Source organism: Ursus arctos, unplaced genomic scaffold, assembly GCF_023065955.2.
Source record: "Ursus arctos isolate Adak ecotype North America unplaced genomic scaffold, UrsArc2.0 scaffold_30, whole genome shotgun sequence".
Taxonomy (NCBI): Eukaryota; Metazoa; Chordata; class Mammalia; order Carnivora; family Ursidae; genus Ursus; species Ursus arctos.
Window position 1 is genome coordinate 26054611 of NW_026622986.1, and position 22465 is coordinate 26077075.

General features: G+C 39.5%; 1 protein-coding gene across 3 annotated transcripts in view; it reads left to right on the forward strand.

Moving 5' to 3' along the window:
• The window catches only part of UPF2 (UPF2 regulator of nonsense mediated mRNA decay), a 105483-nt gene extending 85980 nt beyond the window's left edge, over nucleotides 1-19503 (forward strand). The window contains exons 19-22 of one of the 3 annotated variants that reach the window (XM_044392083.3): nucleotides 1725-1892; nucleotides 11011-11152; nucleotides 12301-12421; nucleotides 18222-19503. In XM_044392083.3, the coding sequence (XP_044248018.1) occupies nucleotides 1725-1892; nucleotides 11011-11152; nucleotides 12301-12421; nucleotides 18222-18231 (441 nt within the window). In that variant the 3' untranslated portion in view covers nucleotides 18232-19503. Of the gene's footprint in view, nucleotides 1-1724; nucleotides 1893-11010; nucleotides 11153-12300; nucleotides 16560-18221 lie in introns of those variants that run through there. The other 2 variants (XM_044392084.3, XM_026478637.3) reach the window with 2 other exon arrangements.
• The last annotated feature ends 2962 nt before the right edge of the window (nucleotides 19504-22465 follow it).

Below are 22465 nucleotides of genomic sequence, written 5' to 3' on the forward strand. Positions count from 1 at the left end.
GGGTCCTAGTATCAAGCCCTGTGTTGATAGGTTGGGCTCTCTGCTCAGCTGGCAGTCTGCTTCTCCCTCTCCCTCTCCCCGGCTTGTGTGTGCGCTCACTCTCTCAAATAAATAAATAAAATCTAAAAAAAAAAGAAAGAAAAAAAAATCTAGGCTATCATTAGAGGACCAATTATATAAATAAGGGCACAGCCATATAATTAGTTCTGTATATACTCAACTAGAAGGATGTCCATGGCATGGAATCAAAAAGAAGAAAAATGTGTGTAATATAGAACAATATGCACAGTTGTACCTTGTATTTATTTGTTTGTAGTAGTAGTTTCAAGAAAAATCTGGAAGAACATGCCCCATTGATACTAGTTTTTGCACCTTGGAGCGGGTAGAGGGGGTTAGAGGAGGGAGTTGGTATGGACACCCTGGCTGATACATTTTTGTATTTAAAGAATTTACAAAGAGAATATGTTAATTTTATAATTAGAAAATAGTTAATTTATAAATCAAGAGTGATCTAACCCTGATCCTTTCAAATTTTAAGTAAAAAGTCTATAAATCTAACAAACCTGGGAGAACTTCAAGCAAATTCTAACAAATTGGAACTTAGAAATAGTAAAACTTTACACCTTTTATTACCATTTTATTTGATTTGAAATCTCTTGCAAATAAGGAGCCTATATCAAAAGATCATTTAAATTGTAGTAAAGCAATTTCAAAACCTTCATGGCCTTTCAGCGTTACGTGCTTAGCTTTGAAGAATCATGTTCAGCTCTTTCCTCATTTGTGCTCCATTCAGTAAATAAAGGAAATTGTGTGCAGTTCCCTAAATGCAGCATACTGTTTCATGTCTTTGCTTTTGCACCTGTTCTTCCCCTTCCTAAATTCCCTCCGTATCCCCGAGACTGCTCTGCTACCTTCTGCTTATAAGAAATCATATGAAGCCTTAAAGACATTTTCACGTGTCCCATTTTTATTCAATCTTTTATGAAATCTCGGTATTCACCCACTCCCAACCAGGCCTATATATAGTCACTCCACCCCCAACACAGCTTATATATAACTTGGATGAATTGTAATTAATCGATTTCTCTCTCAACAAGTTACGAGCTCTCTGAGGGTAGAGACTGTTTTGAGTATTATTACCTTGAAGCCTAACGCACATTAAGTATTCATTGAAGATTTGTTTAAATAATTGGTTGATAAATCCAGCGTAAATGTTAAAAACTTGGTATTAACAAACATAAAGCTAACCTGAACATTAGTAGATTTCATTCATTCTTAAACATTAATTGAGCACCTGTGGGCTGTATAACACTACTAGAGGACACCAGGGAAAGGGTGTCCAGTGCTGAACCCCAGCAGTCTGGTGGAGGATTCTCACAGAGAAGCAGGCACTTGTGACACATGGTAATTATGAAGGGAGATGTGTGGGTATGCATTTCAGAAGCAGGTGAAGTTAGGAGAACCTACAGCATTGTGTGTTTGGGCTCAGGGGAGGCTACGGTGATAAACAGGAGCCAGTCACAGAGGTCTGCCTAGCCATATGTAAGAGCTGGGGGCGGGGGAGGAGCCAGCTCCGTTTCAGTTACCTTTCAGAAAGATTACTTTGGCTCCAATGACTGGTGTGCTTTAGGAACTATGGCACTGAATGAATTGTTCGCAATTTATATTTACACATATCCATGTGTACCTTGGAGTACTTATATTTTTTTATTTCTGTCTTTAAGCAACGAAGTGGTGAATCTGTCAAAGTGCACCAACTTGATGTTGCTATTCCCTTGCATCTCAAAAGCCAGCTGAGGAAAGGGCCTCCACTCGGTGGTGGGGAGGGAGAGGCAGAGTCTGCAGACACAATGCCGTTTGTCATGTTAACAAGAAAAGGCAACAAACAGCAGGTAAGAAACTGTCCTCTGTGCGTTCACAATTGATTGTTATGAGTTTAAGTAATAACTGTTTTGTAGATTCTAAGTTATCTTTTGCCTACAAGGGGAAAGAGTTAGAAACATTTAAAGTGTTCAGTGATAGAAATAATTTTATTTATTATATGTATGGAAGACACATCTGACTTCTATTAAATGGATATTTTTTAAAGGAAAGGACATTTAAATTTTAAGTTCATATGTATTTGTTAGAATATATAAATACCTTGACTTTCAGGAGGAAGGTTTCATAAGTAAGCTCAGAGTGGGAAAGGAAAGGAGGAGGATGACACACAGCTCAAGAAAATGTTCTGTTGTTAAGATTTCTCTTGAAAATCATTGTTTTCTGACCTTGAATCCTTCTCCATTCTCCTTATACTGCTTCCCCTTCTTTCCCTTACCTTATAGAAAGATGGCCCTCAAAATCATTTCCCTGACTGCCTAGCTATTGCTTTAGGAATACATACACTGATCCATACATTCATTCATCAAATATTTATTGATTATTGAGCATCTACTATGTGCCAGATACCAAGTACTGAGGCTGTGGTGATATATAAGATAAAGGCCCTGTCCTTATGAGTTCACACCCTGCCAAGGTTGATAGACAAATGTATTTGCAGAGAGTGCAGTGTGCTATGAAGAAAAAAAAGCCCTGCTCTCAGACACAATTCTAGGATGTAACACCCATTACCAATTCTATAAACGTTTTCTCACATTTTAACTTTTCTGAAATCAAGCTGCCTCCTAGCATTGATGGGATCCTGTGATAATGGGCAGCATTTTTTTCTGTTTTAGTGGTGTGTAAAATAATGGAGCATCTTAAAATTAAGGGAACGTTAGATTTTATGAAATATGGTAGCTACCGCAACTCATTATAGACAAGTCTAATACCTGGCTTCTGTAGTCATTCAAATAGTCATGTAACACACTCTATGCACCAAGCACTGTCCCAGTTGCAGAATGTACAGAAATCACCAGAGTCCCTCCTGGGCAGGGGGCGGGGGGAGAGCTTTCATTCCAGTGCTGGGAGGCAGACAGTGAAGAAATACATAAGGTCAGGTTGGGGGAAATGCTATGAAGGAAAATAAAGCAAGATAGAGGCTAGAGAGAGACCGGTGGGGAAAGAGAGGGAGCCTACTGTGCTGAAGGGGATGGTCTGCAAGGCCTCTAATGAGATGTCGTCTGTGTTGGAAGGGATAGTCCCCACCAGTACAACCACTAAGAGATGATGCCCAAGTTAATTTTTATCTTTGCTTTTGTCAGGGAATTTCTTATATACTCAGAGGATCAGAGTTGTCCAGGATACCATACTTTCGCTATACTGCAAGTAAATCTTGAGGTACAAAAGCTGTACACCAATTAGAATCCTGGAAAGGAGGGCTGGGGAAGGCTTCACATCATGTTGTGTGTCAGTAGTTAACTTTGGCTCAGGCTCAGAGCACTGCTGTGTCTTTCAAACACTGCCTTCCTAATTCCTTTCCAGTCACGGCCTTCCTTCCATCCCGGCCTCTGGAGTCATTGTGCATTTAGGAGAGCTCTGTCTTCGCCCACCCTCAGTCCAGGTTTGAGCTCTGGCATTCTCCCCGCTCTCTGTCCTCCACTCAGTCCCTAGAAAAGTAAGGGGGTTTTTAAATCAAGACCCTAAACTTGGTGTTGAATCAAGATCTTTGCAAAACTGCTCTCCTCAGAGCACCTGAAACTGCTAGTTATCACGGTTCCCAGGATTCTTCAAAGCCCCGAGTTTTGCTTTTCTTTCCTAGGGACTAGTTCCTTCTCTGGGCCTCGCTGTTCTATTTCAGTTATTAGACTTTAGGTCTGCTTCATTCTCTGTTTCCTTTAAAAGCTCTTAGCTCCTCCCCCCACCCCATACCATATTTTCTAGGCACAAAAGAGAGGGTTTTGTTTTTCTTTTTTAATTGTGAAGGGCAGTACTTGGCGACTTCAGTTAGATATGCCCTGGTTCCCGTTCCAGTGCAGCTACCGAACATTTGTATTACTGGCATACTTTCTTGAACCGTTTTTCTTATCTTTTTTTTTTTTTGAAGATTTCATTTATTTATTTGAGAGAGAATATAAGTGGAGTGGGGGGTTGCAGAGGGACAAGCAGACTCCCCACTGAGTGGGGAGCCCCACTACATGGTGCTTGATCCCAGGACCCTGAGATCATGACCTCAGCTGAAGTCAGACGCTTAACGGACTGAGCCACCAAGGTGCCCCCAAACCATTTTTCTTATGTAAAAGGGGGTTTAGGAATATCTTTCTGTGAAGATCAAATTGCACAAAATTTAAATAATCCATTTTCTTCATTTGTCCCTCCCTTTTGTGAGGCACATGTAAAAATTCATCTTAACTTTGTCAATTCATATACCCCATTTGACCTTTTTAGAGCATGCAGGCATAAATTAAATCACAGCCTACCCTAAGAAACTTCTGAGCTTTGAAAAAGAAATTTATTTCAGCAGTCCTAAATTCTAAATCGTATCGATCAAAGTAAAACTTATGTGTTTATTTTTTAGAAGGAATATTTTCAGTTTAAAGTAGATAGCTTATATACTGTATAACCCATCCATATAACTTTATACATATACAAAATGAGGAGTGGAGATCCTTATTTCTTAAAATGTGAAATTATAATTTTTAAGGAAACATTTTTATTGAACTTTACTAAAAATATATTAGCAATCATGAAATGAGTGCTCAGAGTACTTGGTTATTAAGTAAATTTTCAACTCATAAACTTTTATTTGGAATTTTGGAAAATGTTCAGTTTTAGGAACATTATTTGAAGAAACATCACTGGTATTTTGTGGTCTGAAAAAGAAAGTTATTTTGTTCTGATTTTTATTTCTTTATTTAACTTTTGGGTGTTGGCCCTTCTGGTGCAACGGTTTTTCTAGAAATGTGAAATGTTTTGCCTTATAGGAATCTTTAGTTCTTAAGTGAATGATCTCTTTGTGCACCAGATTTGTGCTCAGAAATAACTTTTTCCGTAGTCATTAGGAAAATAAAAGTTTGTACCAATGAAATGAGTAGTTGAAAAGAAAAGAGAATAATGCTATTCATAATTTATTTTTCTAGTTTTAAATACTTATGAATTAGAATAATGAATTAAAATGTTTTGATCATTAAAACAGAAGTTTTAATGGAATCTTTATATGTTTTAAAGAACTTTTTTGATTGCTTTAAACAAATTAATGTACAGTATATTTATTATAGCTTAATACTCATAAACAACCCATTTTTTTGCAGTTAATATTTAAAAGGAGTTATTTGTTTTATGTATCTTTTTTTTTTTTAAAGGTTTTATTTATTTGTTTGACAGAGCGAGCACAAGCAGGGGGGAGGGGCAGAGGGAGAGGGAGAAGCAGGCTCCTTACTCAGTGGGGAGCCCGATGCAGGGCTCCATCCCAGGACTATGGGATCATGCATGACCTGAGCCTAAGGCAGACGCTTAACAATTGAACCACCCAGGCGCCCCATGTTTATATACCTTTGACTATAGCAGTTGATACTTGGGATTATGATAGTGGGATTTCAATTTCAGCTACAAGTGTGAAATAGCTTTAAAATACAACCTAAATCACCTTTATTGCAATTATTGTATTCCAGAAAAATCTAGTTTGAGTGACTTCAATCTTTTTGTCATCTAATTTGCTATAAAGTAGTAAATAACTCTCTTTTAAAAATGTTTTGGCAGCTTAACAGTAAAGGCACTTGGTGACGGTGGCATCAGGAGATTGGTCTCTTGTGCTCTCTGTAGTTATTACTATCTCTTTTATGTCCTTTTTAAGTACTTGAGAACATTTTCTTTTGTAAAACTTGTCTCAAGTCAATCTTATAAATGAATGGAAACCTTTATTTTTCACATTTTTGATCAAATCATGAAATTTCTTTTTATAATGTTTTATACTGTTTCATTAGTGTGGTAAGTACCATCATTATTAGTCTCTTCAGTACTGAATTATGAAGGACAGTTCAGTTGTTATTATCAGAAACCCAGGAAGGGGGGAAAACGGCCACCCTGTTTTCTCTTTGTGTTAATGTGGTGACAGAAGCATCTTACAATTGCAGCTTGTGATTTCATGATGATCAGGATATTATGTCTTCCTTTCTTACTAGGCTGCTTTGCCTTGGGTATTTTGTGAAACAGTAGTATGTCACTCTTTCTGCATTTGCATATATTCATACATGTTTAAAACCAGTTTGTAAAGCTATTGAGGAAAACCAGCTAGCTGAATAAGGAAGAACATTGTAATATTGGAGTCTGCAATTTACCTTGAGAAACTCAGATATTCACCTCTCTTTACCCTTATCATCTCAAATAAGGCATTTTATTTGATACTGGGAACAGAGAGTGACTTAAAATTCAGCTGTGATCCTTGAAACCTAATAGGTATTTTGTATTTCACTGAGACAGTACTCAACATTGCCCAGATTTCCTTCTTATAATAAAAATAAGAAAGTAATTGTGTTGATAACAATAACAGCTATAAAACATATTGAATTCCTACTGTGTTTCAAACATTGTTCTTTATGTGTTATTATATCTTTAAAACTAATGTATTAATTTGTGTAGCTCTGTCTTTATTGATTTATACTGGCAGGTTAAATTTTATTTAGAGTATTTGTACCTCTGATATATCTGCTAACCAGATTTCACAGTTGTTCTGTTAAGGGAAGTTTAGGAAATTGCTTCAAGTCATCATTCTGGAAATTGTTCTCATTGTTGTGGTCTTTCTAGAATTTGACATCTCTCTCTCTGCTGTCATAATAATTTGGCCCACCTCTGTTTGCAGTGTCTGGGTGGTTTTTTTTGTTTTGTTTTGTTTCTTTTTGTTTTTTACTTTATTTTTTAAGGTTTTATTTATTTGAGAAAGAGGGTGAGCAAGTGAGAGAGAGAGGACACAGCAGGGGGAGAGAGACAAGCAGACTCCTTGCTGAGCAGGGAGCCTGATGCAGGACTTGGACCCTGGGATCATGACGTGTGCCAGAGGCAGCCACTTAACCAACTCAGCCACCCAGGCACTCCTGCAGTGTCAATTTTAATTCAGCTTTTCTCTACCAATAGTTTATAGCACCTGGATTTGGAAATGTAGGTGCAACAGAATGCTTTCTTCATGAATAGTGCTGAAAATTTAAAGTTCCATTATGAATTAATGTGACATCTCAGTAATTCTGCTTAGAAAGAATAAATTTTATTATGAAGTTTTTGTTTCGCCTATTAGATAACATGTGAAGAGTCTGGCAGAAAAGTCATTTTGAGCTGAACTTTTCCATTAACTTACTTTTTGTACGTCTCCCTGATTTGTGAAAAATAAATTGAAAGGTTTATTAGGGGGAATGATGACCATTTTATTTTAACTTTGTTTCAGTTGTTTTTGTTAGTGGAAATAAGACACAGTTGGGGCAAGTCCCATCTGTTGAAGACACATTCCCGATGCAGACAACTACACAGGGCTCAGGACGGTAGACAGAAGTAGTTAAGGGCTTCAGTTTCTACTTGGTGGTTGTCAGTCTCATTCTGCTAAGAAGGTGATGTTTTTAGTTGATTTGTGATTTTATTTTGCTGCAATTTTAGTTTCAGCTGTATAGTAGCTGATGAGGGTGACTATTTTGAACTTTGTTATTTTGATGCATTATTAATAGGTAATATTTATGGAGAACCTGCTGTATGCTAGGCACTGTACTGCATACTATACATATCTATCTTATTTAATTCTTACAGCAACCCTAAAAGGTAGTCTTGATATTATTTTATAGCTGAGAGAAAGAAAGAGCATTCTCATGTGATTTGCTAAACTGTACTAATAAATACATAGGGCTGAGCTGTGAACCCCATCTGTCTGACCACAAAAATCCATGGTCTTCTTTGCATCACTGCCTGGCAAGTGTATATTTCATGAAAGCACTGATTGTAATGTGGAACTGAAAGGAAGTTTTGGGGAGGGGCAGGGGGAAAAAAGCTCAGAATTCGTAATTGTGGATGAAAGAGAAATGGGCCATCATCAGACCATATACAGTAAAATTTAGAAATAGTCCACAACTAGCAGTTTTTAAAGGAGATGTAAAGAGGATGTGGAAATGCTTTTTCTTTTAATTGAAGTATAGTTGACAAGAGGAAGTACTTTTTTTTTTTTTTAAAGATTTTTATTTATTTATTTGACAGAGATAGAGACAGCCAGCAAGAGAGGGAACACAAGCAGGGGGAGTGGGAGAGAAAGAAGCAGGCTCATAGCAGAAGAGCCTGATGTGGGGCTCGATCCCATAACGCCAGGATCACGCCCTGAGCCGAAGGCAGACGCTTAACCGCTGTGCCACCCAGGCGCCCCAGAGGAAGTACTTTTTAAAAGGCTGTGTTCGGGGTCATAAGAACAAGGAAGGGTAATCCCACTGTTTGTGGAGAGATTTTGTCCGGGTGGGGGGAAGCAGCTATTTTCACTTTCACTTTTATCAACAAGGAAGATTTCAACCTGGAAGGATAAGTTGAAGGTTGGGTAAAATTAGTGTCAAAAGGGATAATTCATCTACTTTAAATGAGTCCCAGTCTTTAGTTAAAAACAGATTATATCCTCAAAGACTGAAATAACTTCTATATGTAATTGTAGAGCAGTTGTCATTAAACTTAGAAAGGCTCAGAATGAGGCAGTAGTCAAAAGATTCATAATGGGCAAATAATTTCCTTGTTCAAAGAGCAAGGGAAAAGTGTATTCTGAAAACTATACAATCCAGTAAACTTATGTCAACTTTTAGCATATGATTCTAGATTGAATTTTAAAACAGATGATTTTAGTCATGAGGAAAGTGAAAATTAAAACCAAAGTGAAAATACCACTATATACTCACTAGAATGGCTAAAATGAAAAAGACCGGCCATCCCAAGTATTGGCGAGGGTGTGGAGGAACCAGAACTCTCATTCACTGCTAGTAGAATGTAAAATGGTGCAGATACTTTGGAAAAATTTTTGTAGTTTCTTAAAAAGTAAGACACACCACAGGGTGCCTAGCTGGCTGAGTTGGTAAAGCATGTTACTCTTGATTTCACAGTCATGAGTTCAAGCCCCACTTTGGGTACAGAGCTTACTTTAAAAAAATAAAAAAGTAAAAGACACCAGCTATTCCCAGCTTTTCATTACTAGCATTTTGCATTTTAAAAAAATGGAGACCTATGTCCATACAAACGTTTGTAAATATATTTGTAATAACCCAAAATAGAAACCTCAGGTGCTATCAACAAGTGAGCAGATAAGCAAATTATGGTGCATTCATACAAAGAAATACTGCTCTACGATAAAAAGGAACAAACTGTTCATGCTTACAGTAACATGGCTGCATCTCAAAATCATTGTGGGAATTTAAAGAAGCTGGACAAAATAAAATACATGTTGTATGATTCAACTTATATAAAATTTTAGAAAGTTCAAACTAATGAGTAGTGACAGTAATCAAGTTAGCAGTTGCCTGGGGGTGGGGCAAAGGAAGACATAGGTTACAGAGGGACAGAGGAGCCTTTGGAGGTAACGAACATGCTCATTATCTTGATTGCAGTGAGGTTTTCTTGATTGTATGTGTATATGTTTTTTTTTTTTCTTTAAAAGATGGTTTTGAACTCATAAAATAGAAAGGGGCAGTTGCAAGGAGTGTGTCCTTGACCACTAAGAGCACATTAAGTCAAACTAATCTCATTGAGGAGAATGGGTAAGGTCTGCTAGGCTGGTAGCCAAATGGACTACCTTAAATATATTTTTATTTTGATATAGGAGATACTTGGTTATCTGCCTTGATGAAAATGAAATGTAGTTAGTTGGGTTTGTAGATGTTTCACACCCACACTTATTATTTTTCACCTTAGTGTATCTGGCCTGGTGCATTTAGTGTTCTGGGTATTACATTTTAAGAGGAATATTGACTGACTAAAGTACATCATACAAAAGCGAATACCAAAAGAGGACATATGAGATAAAATGAAGAATCAGATTGTCAAATCTGATTCAGATGAATCAGAGACTTACACAGTGTTAAGCTTTACTAATAATTTCAAGGATGCAAGCTTTCAAAATGGCATAGATCAACCAGAGAGAGGTCTGGGATCTTTGAGCACAGGTCTCTGTGCCCTCATCAGGCATGCCGTTCACCCAAAGTATTAGAGAAGGTCTCTTAACTGAGGTGTGCACATTATACAGAACAGAGAGAATTTCCATTTTGTGTTCAGATAGTTAGGTAGCTTACTCAGCGATTTCCAGGGAGCCCTTAAACTCATAAATTCTATCTAGGTTTGTGTACCTTGCACAGTCCTAACCAGGGACATCCTGCTAGAAACAAAACTTTGTAGATAAGGACTCTCTCCCCTAACAGAGAAATAGATCTTGTAGGGCAGTTGCTTAACTCTTCCTCTGTTCTAACCTTGCGTTCTGTCTTTAGATAGTAAGAAGGTGTGTCAATACTAAAGGTGAAGTGGATTTGTTCTGTATGGTTCAGGAGGCCAGAACTGGTTCCAGAGGATAGAAATGAAAAGGATGCAGGTTACAGCTTGCTATATAAAAGCCTTTTTGACAATTACCCATACATTAGAAGGTCTTTATGATGGAAATTGATACCCTGTTGCTAGATGAGTGCTTCCAAACAGAGTGGTGGAAAGAGGACCTTCTACTTTTCTTGAGGTTGAACTTGATGGTTTTTTTTTTTTTTTAAAGATTTTATTTATTTATTTGACAGAGATAGCCAGCGAGAGAGGGAACACAAGCAGGGGGAGTGGGAGAGGAAGAAGCAGGCTCATAGCGGAGGAGCCTGATGTGGGGCTCGATCCCATAATGCCGGGATCATGCCCTGAGCCGAAGGCAGGCGCTTAACCGCTGTGCCACCCAGGCGCCCCTGAACTTGATGGCTTTCTACTTCCTATCCAACCCGAATGGGTTTGTCTCTAGAAGATTAAGACTATTATCTGTTTATGTTCTTAGATGATACTATCTTTATTTACTTAGAGGAAAGATGTTCTTTTTCTAAACTTGTTTAATTCTACGTAGCATTTTATTTGAAATCTTTTTTTCTTTGATTTTCTCAAGCCATTTTTTATTTCTTTGTTATTTTTTCTCAGTTTAAGATCCTTAATGTACCCATGTCTTCCCAACTTGCTGCAAATCACTGGAACCAACAACAGGCAGAACAAGAAGAGAGGATGAGAATGAAAAAGCTCACATTAGACATCAATGAACGGCAAGAGCAAGAAGATTATCAGGGTAAACAATCCTTTATAGGACAGAAGTGGAAAATTTATATACTTTTTGGATTTTTAAATATAGAATATCAGAGTTTTTATCCCCCTCTCCTTTTCATGTCATCTTTGTAAATATTTAGCTTAAGAAATTGTTTTTATATTCCATTCTATATTCACTTAATTGCAAAATAAAAGTAATTTTCATCATATTTGCCAACTTCACAATTCAGTTAGATTCTGTACTGTTTTATGTTTGCAACTGAGATGATAATCAATTTTTAATTGCCTCATGTTGCCAGTCATCTGTGAGCAATTAATTCAACACATACTTATTATCTCATTTTGTCAGTTGGGAATCCTGTCTCAAGGACCCCATGCTTCTTCAGATTTAAGGGTATACTCAAATTAAGATTCTAGTTTGTGCAGATATACCCAACACTCTTCAGTTAGCTGGAACCTTATGTATAGAGTCCACGAACCTCAAAAACCAGCCTCTTGGCGTTTCTGTGGCCCCCAGATTTTAGAGCCATAACATGGCTATTTATATAGCACTGTACTGACAGACTGCTTTCTGTGCAAGAGAGATTGTTAAGTATATAAATATTTGGTTTTCTGTCTTCAAATCGCTCTTCTTGAATCTCTTCTGGTTGATACCCAACATTTTTAACAATCAGTAGTAACAGCTAACACTCAGCGTTAAGGGCTTACTACGGGCTGGACACTGAAGCACTTAACCCTCACCACAATTCCAGGAGATAAGTGCTTATTATTACCCCCATTTGACATTTTAAGGAAATGAGCCGGAAGTCCCATAGCTAGTAAGTGGCAGAGCTGGGGTTTGAACCAGTATTGTCTGGCTCCAGATGCTGTATTTGTAGCTATTGAACTAGGCAGCTTATACTGTTTTACTGCCTCACAAGACACTTATGCAGTGACCAGATTGACAGTATGGGAGATACTGGATATTAAATGCTTAAAGAGCATGTTTCCTTTCTTGATGTGCTCTTTCAGAACTTCTTAATCATTGTAGTCTGTGTAATGGGTATTTTTTCTTTAACCACCTACCCGACAGACGTAATAAACTTGATCTCCCTAGGGTTTTATTTGCTTCATGGAGGGGAGTGCATTTACCACAGTTAACTACCTTTTCTGTTTTGCTCCTGCTTGCAGAAATGCTGCAGTCTCTTGCCCAGCGCCCAGCTCCAGCAAACACCAATCGGGAGCGGCGGCCTCGTTACCAACATCCAAAGGGAGCACCTAATGCGGATCTAATCTTTAAGACTGGTGGGAGGTAAGACAGTCTCTCTTTTTTTCCTCCTTTAGCTATTTGTTTTTCATGCTGTCTGTATGAATAAATTAGATCCGGATTATACTTAATGATAAAGGCCTAATTACTAGCAAAATAGAAAAGTCTTTGAGTTGTAGATATTTGAAAGAAGAAAACATTTATAAAATAATTACAGTTGTTTTTTGTTGTTTAATTTCAGCCACATTGATCTTGGCTTTCACTCTCTCTCAGTGGACTTCTTTGGATTCTTTAATTTTCTCTTTTGCATTCACAGAGATGACTAGTTATAGATGAGTTTGAGAGAAATCACACACTTTTGTGTTAGAATTTTTAAGGTCAGTGTTGAGTAATGCTTACAAAAACTCAAAACCTATTTCCTAGACTTTCAAGCCTGCAGGTTGAGTTTGTTTTGAGGTACTTTGTTTGTTTTTAATTATACAATATCCTGCTGGGATCCATGCCAGTTCTGCTTAAACTTGAGTTGCTTAAAGTGAAATAGTTACAATTCCATAAGGAATTTCACATAGAAGATATTTCCTAATAAGACCTTATTCATCTTTTAAGGGAGAAAATTAAAGTTTTTCTGGGATCTGATCTAAAGACCCATACCATGAACTCCATTTTTTGTCTCGTGTTTGGGTTATAATCAAAGATGACATTGGCCTTCCTGCTCTTACTGATCTCCTCAGGGTCTTGGAATTTAGGCTAAGGACGTACAACAGTCCCAACATGTCACCTTGCTGTTGGGGGCCGGCAAGGTGGGTGTGGGAGGGAGTGTGCTAGGGATGGGGAGCAGAATAGTTCATTACTGTGGACAGCAGTGCTGGGGAAGTACAAGTGTCTGTCTTGCACGCAGTGTATATTTGGGTGTTGCTCATAACATTTCAGATTACAGGTTAGAACATTGGTTTGTCATACAGTTTAGGGGTCTGTTTTTTAACATCTAGTGAGTGTAATGTTTTAAGAAATCCAAAGTAGAACTGATATACAAATCCATCTAATGAGACATAAGATATTAGGTTATTTTTAATTATCTAAGCTTTATTAAAGTCCTTTAATAAAACTTTTTATTGTTGCTAAAACGTAGAAGCTAGGTAGTTTTAACAGGCCATGAAAATTTTAGTTTTCTGCTTTTACATTTTCTTACAGAGCTTTGAATATGTATCAGTGTTCTTGATAATACCAGTTTCTCTTCTTGTCTCGTGGTTGGCAAACAGAACTATTAGAATATTTTTATCGTGATGTTTTCCACCAGCTTCACCTTTTTATATTACAGCTTTGCAACTCTGAACAGCATTATTTCTATTAATACCTAATCCCTTCTTGAGTAACATAATGCAAGGGTAGTTCATTTTCCCAATTTTTAAATTTTTGGGTGGGTTTAAGAATCAGTAACTGTGGCATTTGATACATAATTGATACTTGCAGTATGATTTGCCCCCCTCAGCTTTCACTCATTCTGCACCTACCATGGGTTCAGTCCTGCACTATGGCAAATTAAAAAGTACAGAAGGACAGAATCTTTATGCTCAAGCTTGTAGTCTGGTGGGAAAACTAAGTATAGGTATTTGAAAGAGCTAATTCTATCCAAGTCATATACTTATTTAAAAATTTGTTGAAAGTTTCTTAAGCAATGGGAAAAAAATATGGGAAAACAGATGTGTAAACTTAATATGCTAATAGATGTGTAATAGATGAACACAAAGGTATGCCTTTCCTAGTTTGCTACCAGTTACTCAGTTGTTTTTCAGAATTCTCTTTGTTAACTTCTTGTTTTTCTTCCCTCCCTCCAGCCCCTAGTTAACCAAACGTGGAGATTAGCCATATTTGCTCTTTCTTCCTCACCTCTCACACGCGTGGCTGACTGCAGCATGCTGCCCTCCCCGCCCCCAGCTGCCTCCCAGTGTTTCATTCTGTTTCTTTCAGGCTGCCTCAGCAGCACTCAGAACGTGGACCCTCTTTTTCTTGACTCACTCTCTTCTCTGGACTTATGTAGCTGTCCTGTCTTCTGGTCTTTCTCTTCCCTCCTTGACTCCTCCTCCTGTCTACTGACTCCTTTATGGGCTTGATTCTGCTTGGAGATGCTAACGTCCCTCAGGGTCAGTCCTAGGCCCTCTTCTCCTACCCCTGTATACCCTCCGTGGGAGGTTTCCTTCCCTTTTGTGGCCCAGTTACCTTCTGTTGTTCTGGCTCAGGTCGCACGTTTTAGTTTCTGACTGAATATCCCCCTGCCTTCTAAACAACCACCTAGAAGGTGTGTCCCCTGCCCCCGGCCTCTCTCCTCCTCTGTTCTCTGGCTCACCGAGTAGAGGCACTGCTGGGCCAGTTGTCCACACTAGAAAAGGAGGTTTAAGTTTGGGCTATTCTCTCCGTCAGTTTCCATATCTAATTAGTTAACAAATCCTTTGATTCTACTACTGAATGCCTCTCACACTTGCCTATTTTATTCTACCTCTGCTGCTGAGACCCTAGGTCAGGCTACCATCACCTCTCATTGGATTGTTGCCAGCAACCCCCTGATCTACTTCTCAGTCTCCAATATGAACCCCTTCCAATTTATTCTCTTTGCTGTACTCACATTTTTTCTAATATGCACATCTACTGTCTGAGTAGGTGAAGTCTTCTGCTTAAAACCCTCAGTGGCTCCTCATGGCTTGTAGGATAAAGTCCAAACTCCTAAACTTGGTTACATAATGGGGGGAGGGGGGCGGTTGTGCTTACCTTACTGGCTTTATCTCTCTCTCTTCCTCTACTCTGAACCAAGCTGGCCTTTTAGTCCTTCTAGTTATGTTCTCTGTTTGGAACTTTCTTGTGCTTTCCTCTGGATAGGTCATGCTCTTCTTTCAGATCTTACCTTGATATTCTGAAGTCTGATGTAGGTTGGTGCGTATATGCTGCCCTTGCTCCCTGTATTTCTGCAGACCTTGTCCTGCATAATCAGCTACTGCCTTGTCTTTATCCCCCATGAGTCTGAAGATTGAGGGCAGAAATGAAGCCTTGTCTTGTTTTCTGTTATAACTCCTCTGTGACTCTTGTGCCTAGCACATAGTAGATGCTCAGTTAATATTTGTTGAATGGACAGAGAAACTTTTAAAAATCTGTATTTAGTCATTTCACGAACTTTTTTTCCTAAGCTCTGCTCCCTAACTCTTCTTTCCTCATTTCCTGATTTTGTGAAAGTCTAATTCTTGAGCTACCATCTCTTCTTGTTTTAAATCTCTTCTTAAAATCGTAACTCAATAAAAAAAAATGCTGACTTGTCCATCATTCTTAAAAACAGCTCTCTGTAAAGTATTACGGTATTTTCAAAGCCAGTGCTCTTATAATACAGATGTGAGTGAACATGGGAGAGCAACAAGCAATCACGTAAACTTAAGTTTTTGACCCATTCGAGCACCAAAGGTTCTTTGCCATTTTTTTAAACGTAAGTTTTAAGTGAAGAAATGTAGTCATTTGAAGGAACATAACGGGTAGGGTGGAGTCTCCTGGTGGTTTGGCACCTCTTTATTTTTTTTCTATTTTTAACTCTGGGCCAGACAGTAGAAAGTTGTGTATCTAGAGCAGTGGTTCATCAGATCCCTTAGGGAAAAATGTGCTGTGAGGTGAATTCCTGAACAAAGGAGGGAGAAGAAAACGCAAGTCAGGTCTGAGAAGCTGTTTTCAACTTGACTCTTAACTTGGCTACTGTTTATTTTAAAAAATTAGTTATTAATATTGTCCATGTTATATGGCAGATAAGGAGAAATTCATTTGACACTGGTTATTAAAGCAGATTTTAGTAGGTTCCCAGACATTAATTATAATGATTTAAAATTTTTCTGATCACAAGGGATCCTTCAAATAGGCTGTAAATTAAAATTGCAGCCCTTCTCACTGGGCAGTGATGCCTTAACAAAGCATAGGCATTTGCTTATAGTGTGTTAAAATGGCAGTAGTGTTCTAGTAAAACAGTTAACCAGTGCAGAAAAGGTTGTTTTCCACTCTGCCAATGTTTAAAATACTGTGAAATGTCACATCTTTGGCAAATGTTAGTGCTGATACGGTTTCTATGCTAAAATTCATATGAATTAAACCGGTGCTCCTTAAACCTTAAAATATATACATATATGTACATGTGTATATATGCACATACACACATATACATATATGTACACACACACATAAAAAATATATATGTGTTTTAGAGCACGCACATGAGTGGGGGTGGGAGGGCAGAGGGAAAGAGAATCCTAAGTGGGCTCCACATCCAGCATGGAGCCCGATGCAGAGCTCAGTCTCACAGCCTTGAGATCCTGACCTGAGCTGAAATCAAGAGTTAGTCGCTCAACCAACTGAACCACCCAGGTGCCCCTAAAATACATATTTTAATCATCGTGACTCTTATTAAACTGCTAGTTCTCACTCATTTCTAACATCTCCCAGGTGATGTCAAAGCTGCTGGAATGCAGACCACAGTCTTGAGTAGAGTGTTACACTATCGGACTTTTTTAACCCATCTTAAGGAGATGTGCGTTTTGTTTTGTTTTTTGTTTTTTGTTTTTTTCAAGATTTTATTTACTCACTAGGGAGAGCGAGCGAGCACGAGCAGGGCAAGCAGCTTAGAGAGAAGCAGGCTCCCCTGGACTGAGCAGGGAGCCCGATGTGGGGCTCGATCCCAGGACCTGAGCTGAAGGCAGACGCTTCACCAACTGAGCCACCCAGGCGTCCTGAGATGTGCATTCTTTGTTAGATATTTTTTTTTATGTCCTTATTATAAAGTTAAATAAATGATACTTTTGTTGTAAAATAGAGTCCCTTGTAGAATAGCATTTAATCCAAAGTGTATATTTTATTTTTTGAGCTCTTAAATTTTTAAATCTCTCAAATTAGCCTATAAAGCAGTCAGATGACATTCTATACTATATTCAGGGATATATTTATCTTATCAAAGACTGGACATTTTTTTCCTATCATTTATTGTATTTATGTATGCTGTTTTAGCCATTTGTCTTGACTTTAGGAGAGAGACTTTTTCTCAGGGAATACTTGTGTTTGACCTGTTCCATTCAGTTTGGTCCCGTAACACATCTATCCAGCTGAAGATACATTTTTCCATATTCGCATCTTATTCTTTGAAATCAGTTTCTCGCTCACATCAGCTTCTGTCTGAGCAGCACACTGTTAGCTCTGCCAGAGGAAGCGGCACACGCTGGGTGATGGCAGCCACAGAACTGCTCATCTCGGTGGCTGGTGTCTGCAGGGTTGCCTCCTCCCGACGGCTGTGAGGGGGTGTCTGTTCGGGGCCCTCCCTCAGCTTCCGCAGCACTCCCGACCCCTGCACCTCCATCTTCACCTGACATTCTCCCTCTGAGTGCGTCTGCGTCCAAATTTCCCCTCCTTAGAAGGACACAGACTGGATAAGCGGCCCGTCCTCCTCCATTGTGACCTCATCTTAACTAATTACATCTACACTGGCCCTTTCCAAATAAGGTCGCATCCTGAGGTACTGGCGTTAGATGTCAACATGGGGATTTCGGTTTGGGGGTCGACACACCATTCAACCATTACACAAACCCCAAACACTCAGCATCTTAGAAAGCAGTTACAGGAAAGATTCCAGAACCACCGATCTGATCACCATCAGAATTGCTCTTTTTAGTGCCCCTCTGCTCCTGCTGTTTCTTAGCCAGTAGGAGTTCATGTGCACCAATCTGCCTGGGAGACATCAGGAAACAGCGGTTGGTGGTCTTGAGGGGGCATTTTCTTGCCAGAAGTTTGCCCTCAGTACTAGTTCTTTTTAACGTTGCCCTGTTTGTGCCTCCAGGAGACGTTGATCCAGCAGCACGTGTCATTTCATTAGGTCCTGTATCTGATGTTGTGGATAGTGGAGTCCTCCAGCAATTGAATGAGAGCAGTGGACACATCTCAGCATGTCGGTCTAGAGAGTTGCGAATCTAAACCTGGGACAGGCTGGGGCCATGAGGCAGGAACAGCAGCCTCTGCCAACACCGGAACAAGCCGACGCTTCCAGATAAGGCGTAAAGGCCTTTTGTAATGGAAATCACGTGAGGGTTAATCTTCTCTTGAGAATGGCAGTCAAGAAATGAGATGGTTAACTTGACTACTGAGCAGTTACACCAAGAAGAGCGTCAATGAGATGACTGAGCCAGAGAAGAAACGGTTGTGATGGTAATGGTATGGGGGAAATGAACTTGAGTTTTAAATTTGATTTGAGTTACAGTGTCTCTGAATTGAACATCCCATGTCGGAAGAAGATACACTTGGGGGCTCCAGGACTACAGTAGAAAAGTATAGAGCAAGCAGTAAAATCTTCTAGTAAAAACTTACATGCAGGACAACAAAATGATGAAAGATAACCAAATACCAGATAATCCACCAGGAAGGCTTTTGTGTAGGATTTGTTTCAAGAGGAACAAGGGATGAGGGAGAAAAATCAGTTTTATCCATCAGAGTCAGTCATACAAAATTGCCTATTAGGGTAAAAGAAAAATGTGAAGACTTCTACTATACAAAGAGCATGAGTTCAGATGGCTTAGGGGAGTCTGACACCAGCCCAAGCACAGGGAGAATTGAGCCCATTGTAAGTACCATTGAAAACAAACAGCGAGCCAGTCAGCATGTCACAGAAAATGGACGAAGGACAACAAGAAGGGGATCAGAAGATTTTGTTGACCTTCATGGGTTTACAGCCTCTGTCTCTAAACAAAGTATGGAAACAGTAGAGCTTTTATTTTGCGTTTGTTTTTGTTTTGTTTTGTTTTGTTTCCCCCCCCACTAAATAGAAATGAGGTTCTCAGTCTGTTTCTGGCAATCTGTTAATTTATTAGGATAGTTGTCTTTCGTTTGCTTCCCGATAGGCATAGTAAATTTAGTTGAAGAGCACATCTGTATGCTACAACTTGATTACATCTTTTTTTCCTAGCTATTTTGCATTTTTTCTTTTACCATGTTTCAGTTTCTGCATGTAGAATTAAATAAGAACAAAACTTGTAAAGTTGTAACATTTCACATGGAAATGCTGCCCGATCTTCACCAGCTTCAGAAATCTGACCTTTGCCGATGCTGCAATAAAGTGTTGTAATTTAGATTTGGCATGGTTGTGTTTTATTTGGTTTGGGTTTTGGAAGTGTATTAAGTGGGTAGATCTGTGTCTTCAGAGGTCATCGTCGTCCGTTCTGAAACAGTCTCAGAGACGGTTTCTTGGGCGTCTCAGGTAGTGCTGCTCTGCCTGCAGCATTGTGCGTCTGCGTGGTTTTCCTGGGTGCCGGAGTCAGCTCAGCGGGGGGTCTGTACGCAAGGTAGCCCATGGAGTCCAGTAGAATAAGCATTTTTAGAATAGGCTTAAAGCTGGTTAGGATGGAAAAGGTCGACATGGCCTGGCCCAGTGTGAGGTGGTGTTTATGGTTTTACCCGTGTGTGTGCAGCAGGATTGACAAAAGCCTCTGTGCAACTCAGAAAGGCATCACAAGAACCATTATTTGCGGTTTCTTTCCAGGTGTTCATTTCTAGGCAGCCTTACACAATCCAGAAGAAATGATTGTGATCACTATTGCTAAAATTTCTAAAATTCATCTGAGAGCCATTAGAATTTGCAAAGAAACTTTTAATTAAAAAAGGAAGTTTCAGAACTCCACTTAGTCCTGTTAACCCCATTTCCCCACCCTCATTGCCATCTTTATCAAAGTTCGATATGCCATCACTGGTGAGTCTACATTGGGGAGAATGGTTTACAATTATTATTTTTACATGCTTTCTAAGTTTTAAATTGTTGGAGCCAGGGATAATTCTAATGTATGTCATGCACAAGGCAGAGAATATCTGAAAATCAGCTGTGATAAATCACCTTCAGTCTTTCATCGAGAAAGCATACAGTCACTAGCAGGTGGCCCAGGTTTTGGGAACCATAAAGTAAGTTAACCAAATAAGATGGTGTGCAACATCGATACCTTTTTCAGCTAGATTACTGGAACAAAGATAGGTTACTGGTGACCAAAACATGATTGCAATGTAAGATAGGTTATGTGTTAACCACCAGCAAGCTTGCTTCTATTAAAAATAAATAAATTAGGGGGAAAGCCTCCTGACTTTGAGGAAACATTCTGATTCTCATAACTTTGTCAGTCTTTTGGGCCTCTTTTTCCTCTTACAGTCCATCAAAGGTAAGCAGGTGTTAACAAATCTGATACCAGACTTTGATGGTTTGATTCCTTTTGGGAACTAATGAGCCATAAAGGCCTCTGGGCAGCCTAACGGTCCCTTCTCAGGTGAGTCCCTGCGCTTCGTGGTGGGAGTCGCCCATACCTCGCCTGCTGTTGGCTCTCCATAGAGTCATCACCAACATGCCTTTGTAAACCTCGTGGCCAGACAGAAGAAGGAAGGACAATGGTAGCATGCAGTAGCTGGAAGAGTTGAGAAGGAGCAAGACTAGAAACGTAACCACCACATGAGCAAGACACAGACACACAAAAGAGCGTGGTACAGAGCCGGGGCCTGTGGGGTGGTGGTAATCCCGGAGTGCATGGGATGTTAGTACTGGAAGAAACAGTCTACAGATGGTGAATCGTCCTGGAAGGTGTGGTAACTTCACACCACTTAATGTGGTGAGGTCAGTCATTGGAGTATCAGAATTTTTGTAATCAGCAGAAATAACTTTTTCAAAGGAAGGAAATGGGCCCAGAGTGGTGAGGCTAATAGCAAAGAGAGGTAGACCTCAGATTTCCTAATACCTCCCACTGTAGTATATCATATCTTCATAATTCTCATAATGGAAAACCTGACCTATTGTTTAAAAAACAAAACCAACAAAATCTCATAAAAGGCAGAGGTGAAACATCTTGTGTTTCTTTCTAAAATGGTTTGAAGGTTTTTTACATTTATGGATGATCTTCCAGCTATTCAGAAGCCCAGTGTGTTATGTAGTCACAAATGAAAGATACCCAGTTTGAATTTGCTTAAACCCACAAGAGACTGCAAGGATCCTAACGTTTGAAACCAACACAGGAGCGTTATTGGACTTTAGAAATAACCAATTGCAGCCCAGATTCACATGTGTGCTTTCTGCTCCTCCACTTCGTTCTTCACCGTCTTAAGGCTCCTCAGGCTGCCATCACAGAGTACCACAGACTGGGCAGCTTAAACAGCATTTACTTCTCACAGTTGTGGAGATTGGAAGCCCAAGGTCAAGGCGCCAGCGCGGTCAGGTTCTGGTGAGGCCTCTTTCCCCTAGCTTACAGCCGGGGGCTTTTTCACAGTGTCCTCACTCTTCGTCCCTCTCTGCGTCCTCCACATCTCTGCATCTTCCTCTTGTAAGGACAACACCTATCACACTAGGGCCCCACCCTATGACCTCATTTAACCTTAGTTAACCTCCTTTAGAGGCCCTCTCCAAGTAACAGTCACACTAGGGATGGGGGTTCAACCTATGAAATTTGGGGGACAAGATTCAATTCATAGCATTCACTGTAAACTTGGGTGCCAACATCTCCTGAGTCTTCCATCTGTAGCTACAGAGACAACTTGGTCCGGAGCCACATCTGCATACACAGACCTGCTGGCCCCTGTGGGCGCAGGCGTCTGACCTTGGGCCAGTGAGCTGCGGTCAAGGGGCGGGCCCTGCGACGTCATGGCTGCTCTTGTAGGACCCTTACCAATTATCTGGGGGAGGGCCATTCCTGCACTCAGTTTTCCAAAATTGGGGTTTCCCTCACCGCTGTAAGGTTATTTCTCAAGTTTGGTGTTTAAAGAACCCCAGGTGTTTTATCTATACAACCTCTAATTAAAGCATCGCTTCTACTTTGTGGGCTGCATCGAGGTGTAACCGTCTAGCTCTCCATCTGACGCTTGTCCTTAGACTTGTTTTGAATGAAAACAAAATGGAGGTGGGATACATTTAAAAAATTTTTAAAATACCTAGCATCCTATAGTAAAAGCACATTTTTGACATTCTCATTTAAGTATTTTTTTTTCTTTAACCTTTGAAAATCCGAAGGACATTCAGCTACCTGTTAACTCTATAGATATGCTTTCTGGAGGAATAACGTTGAAAGT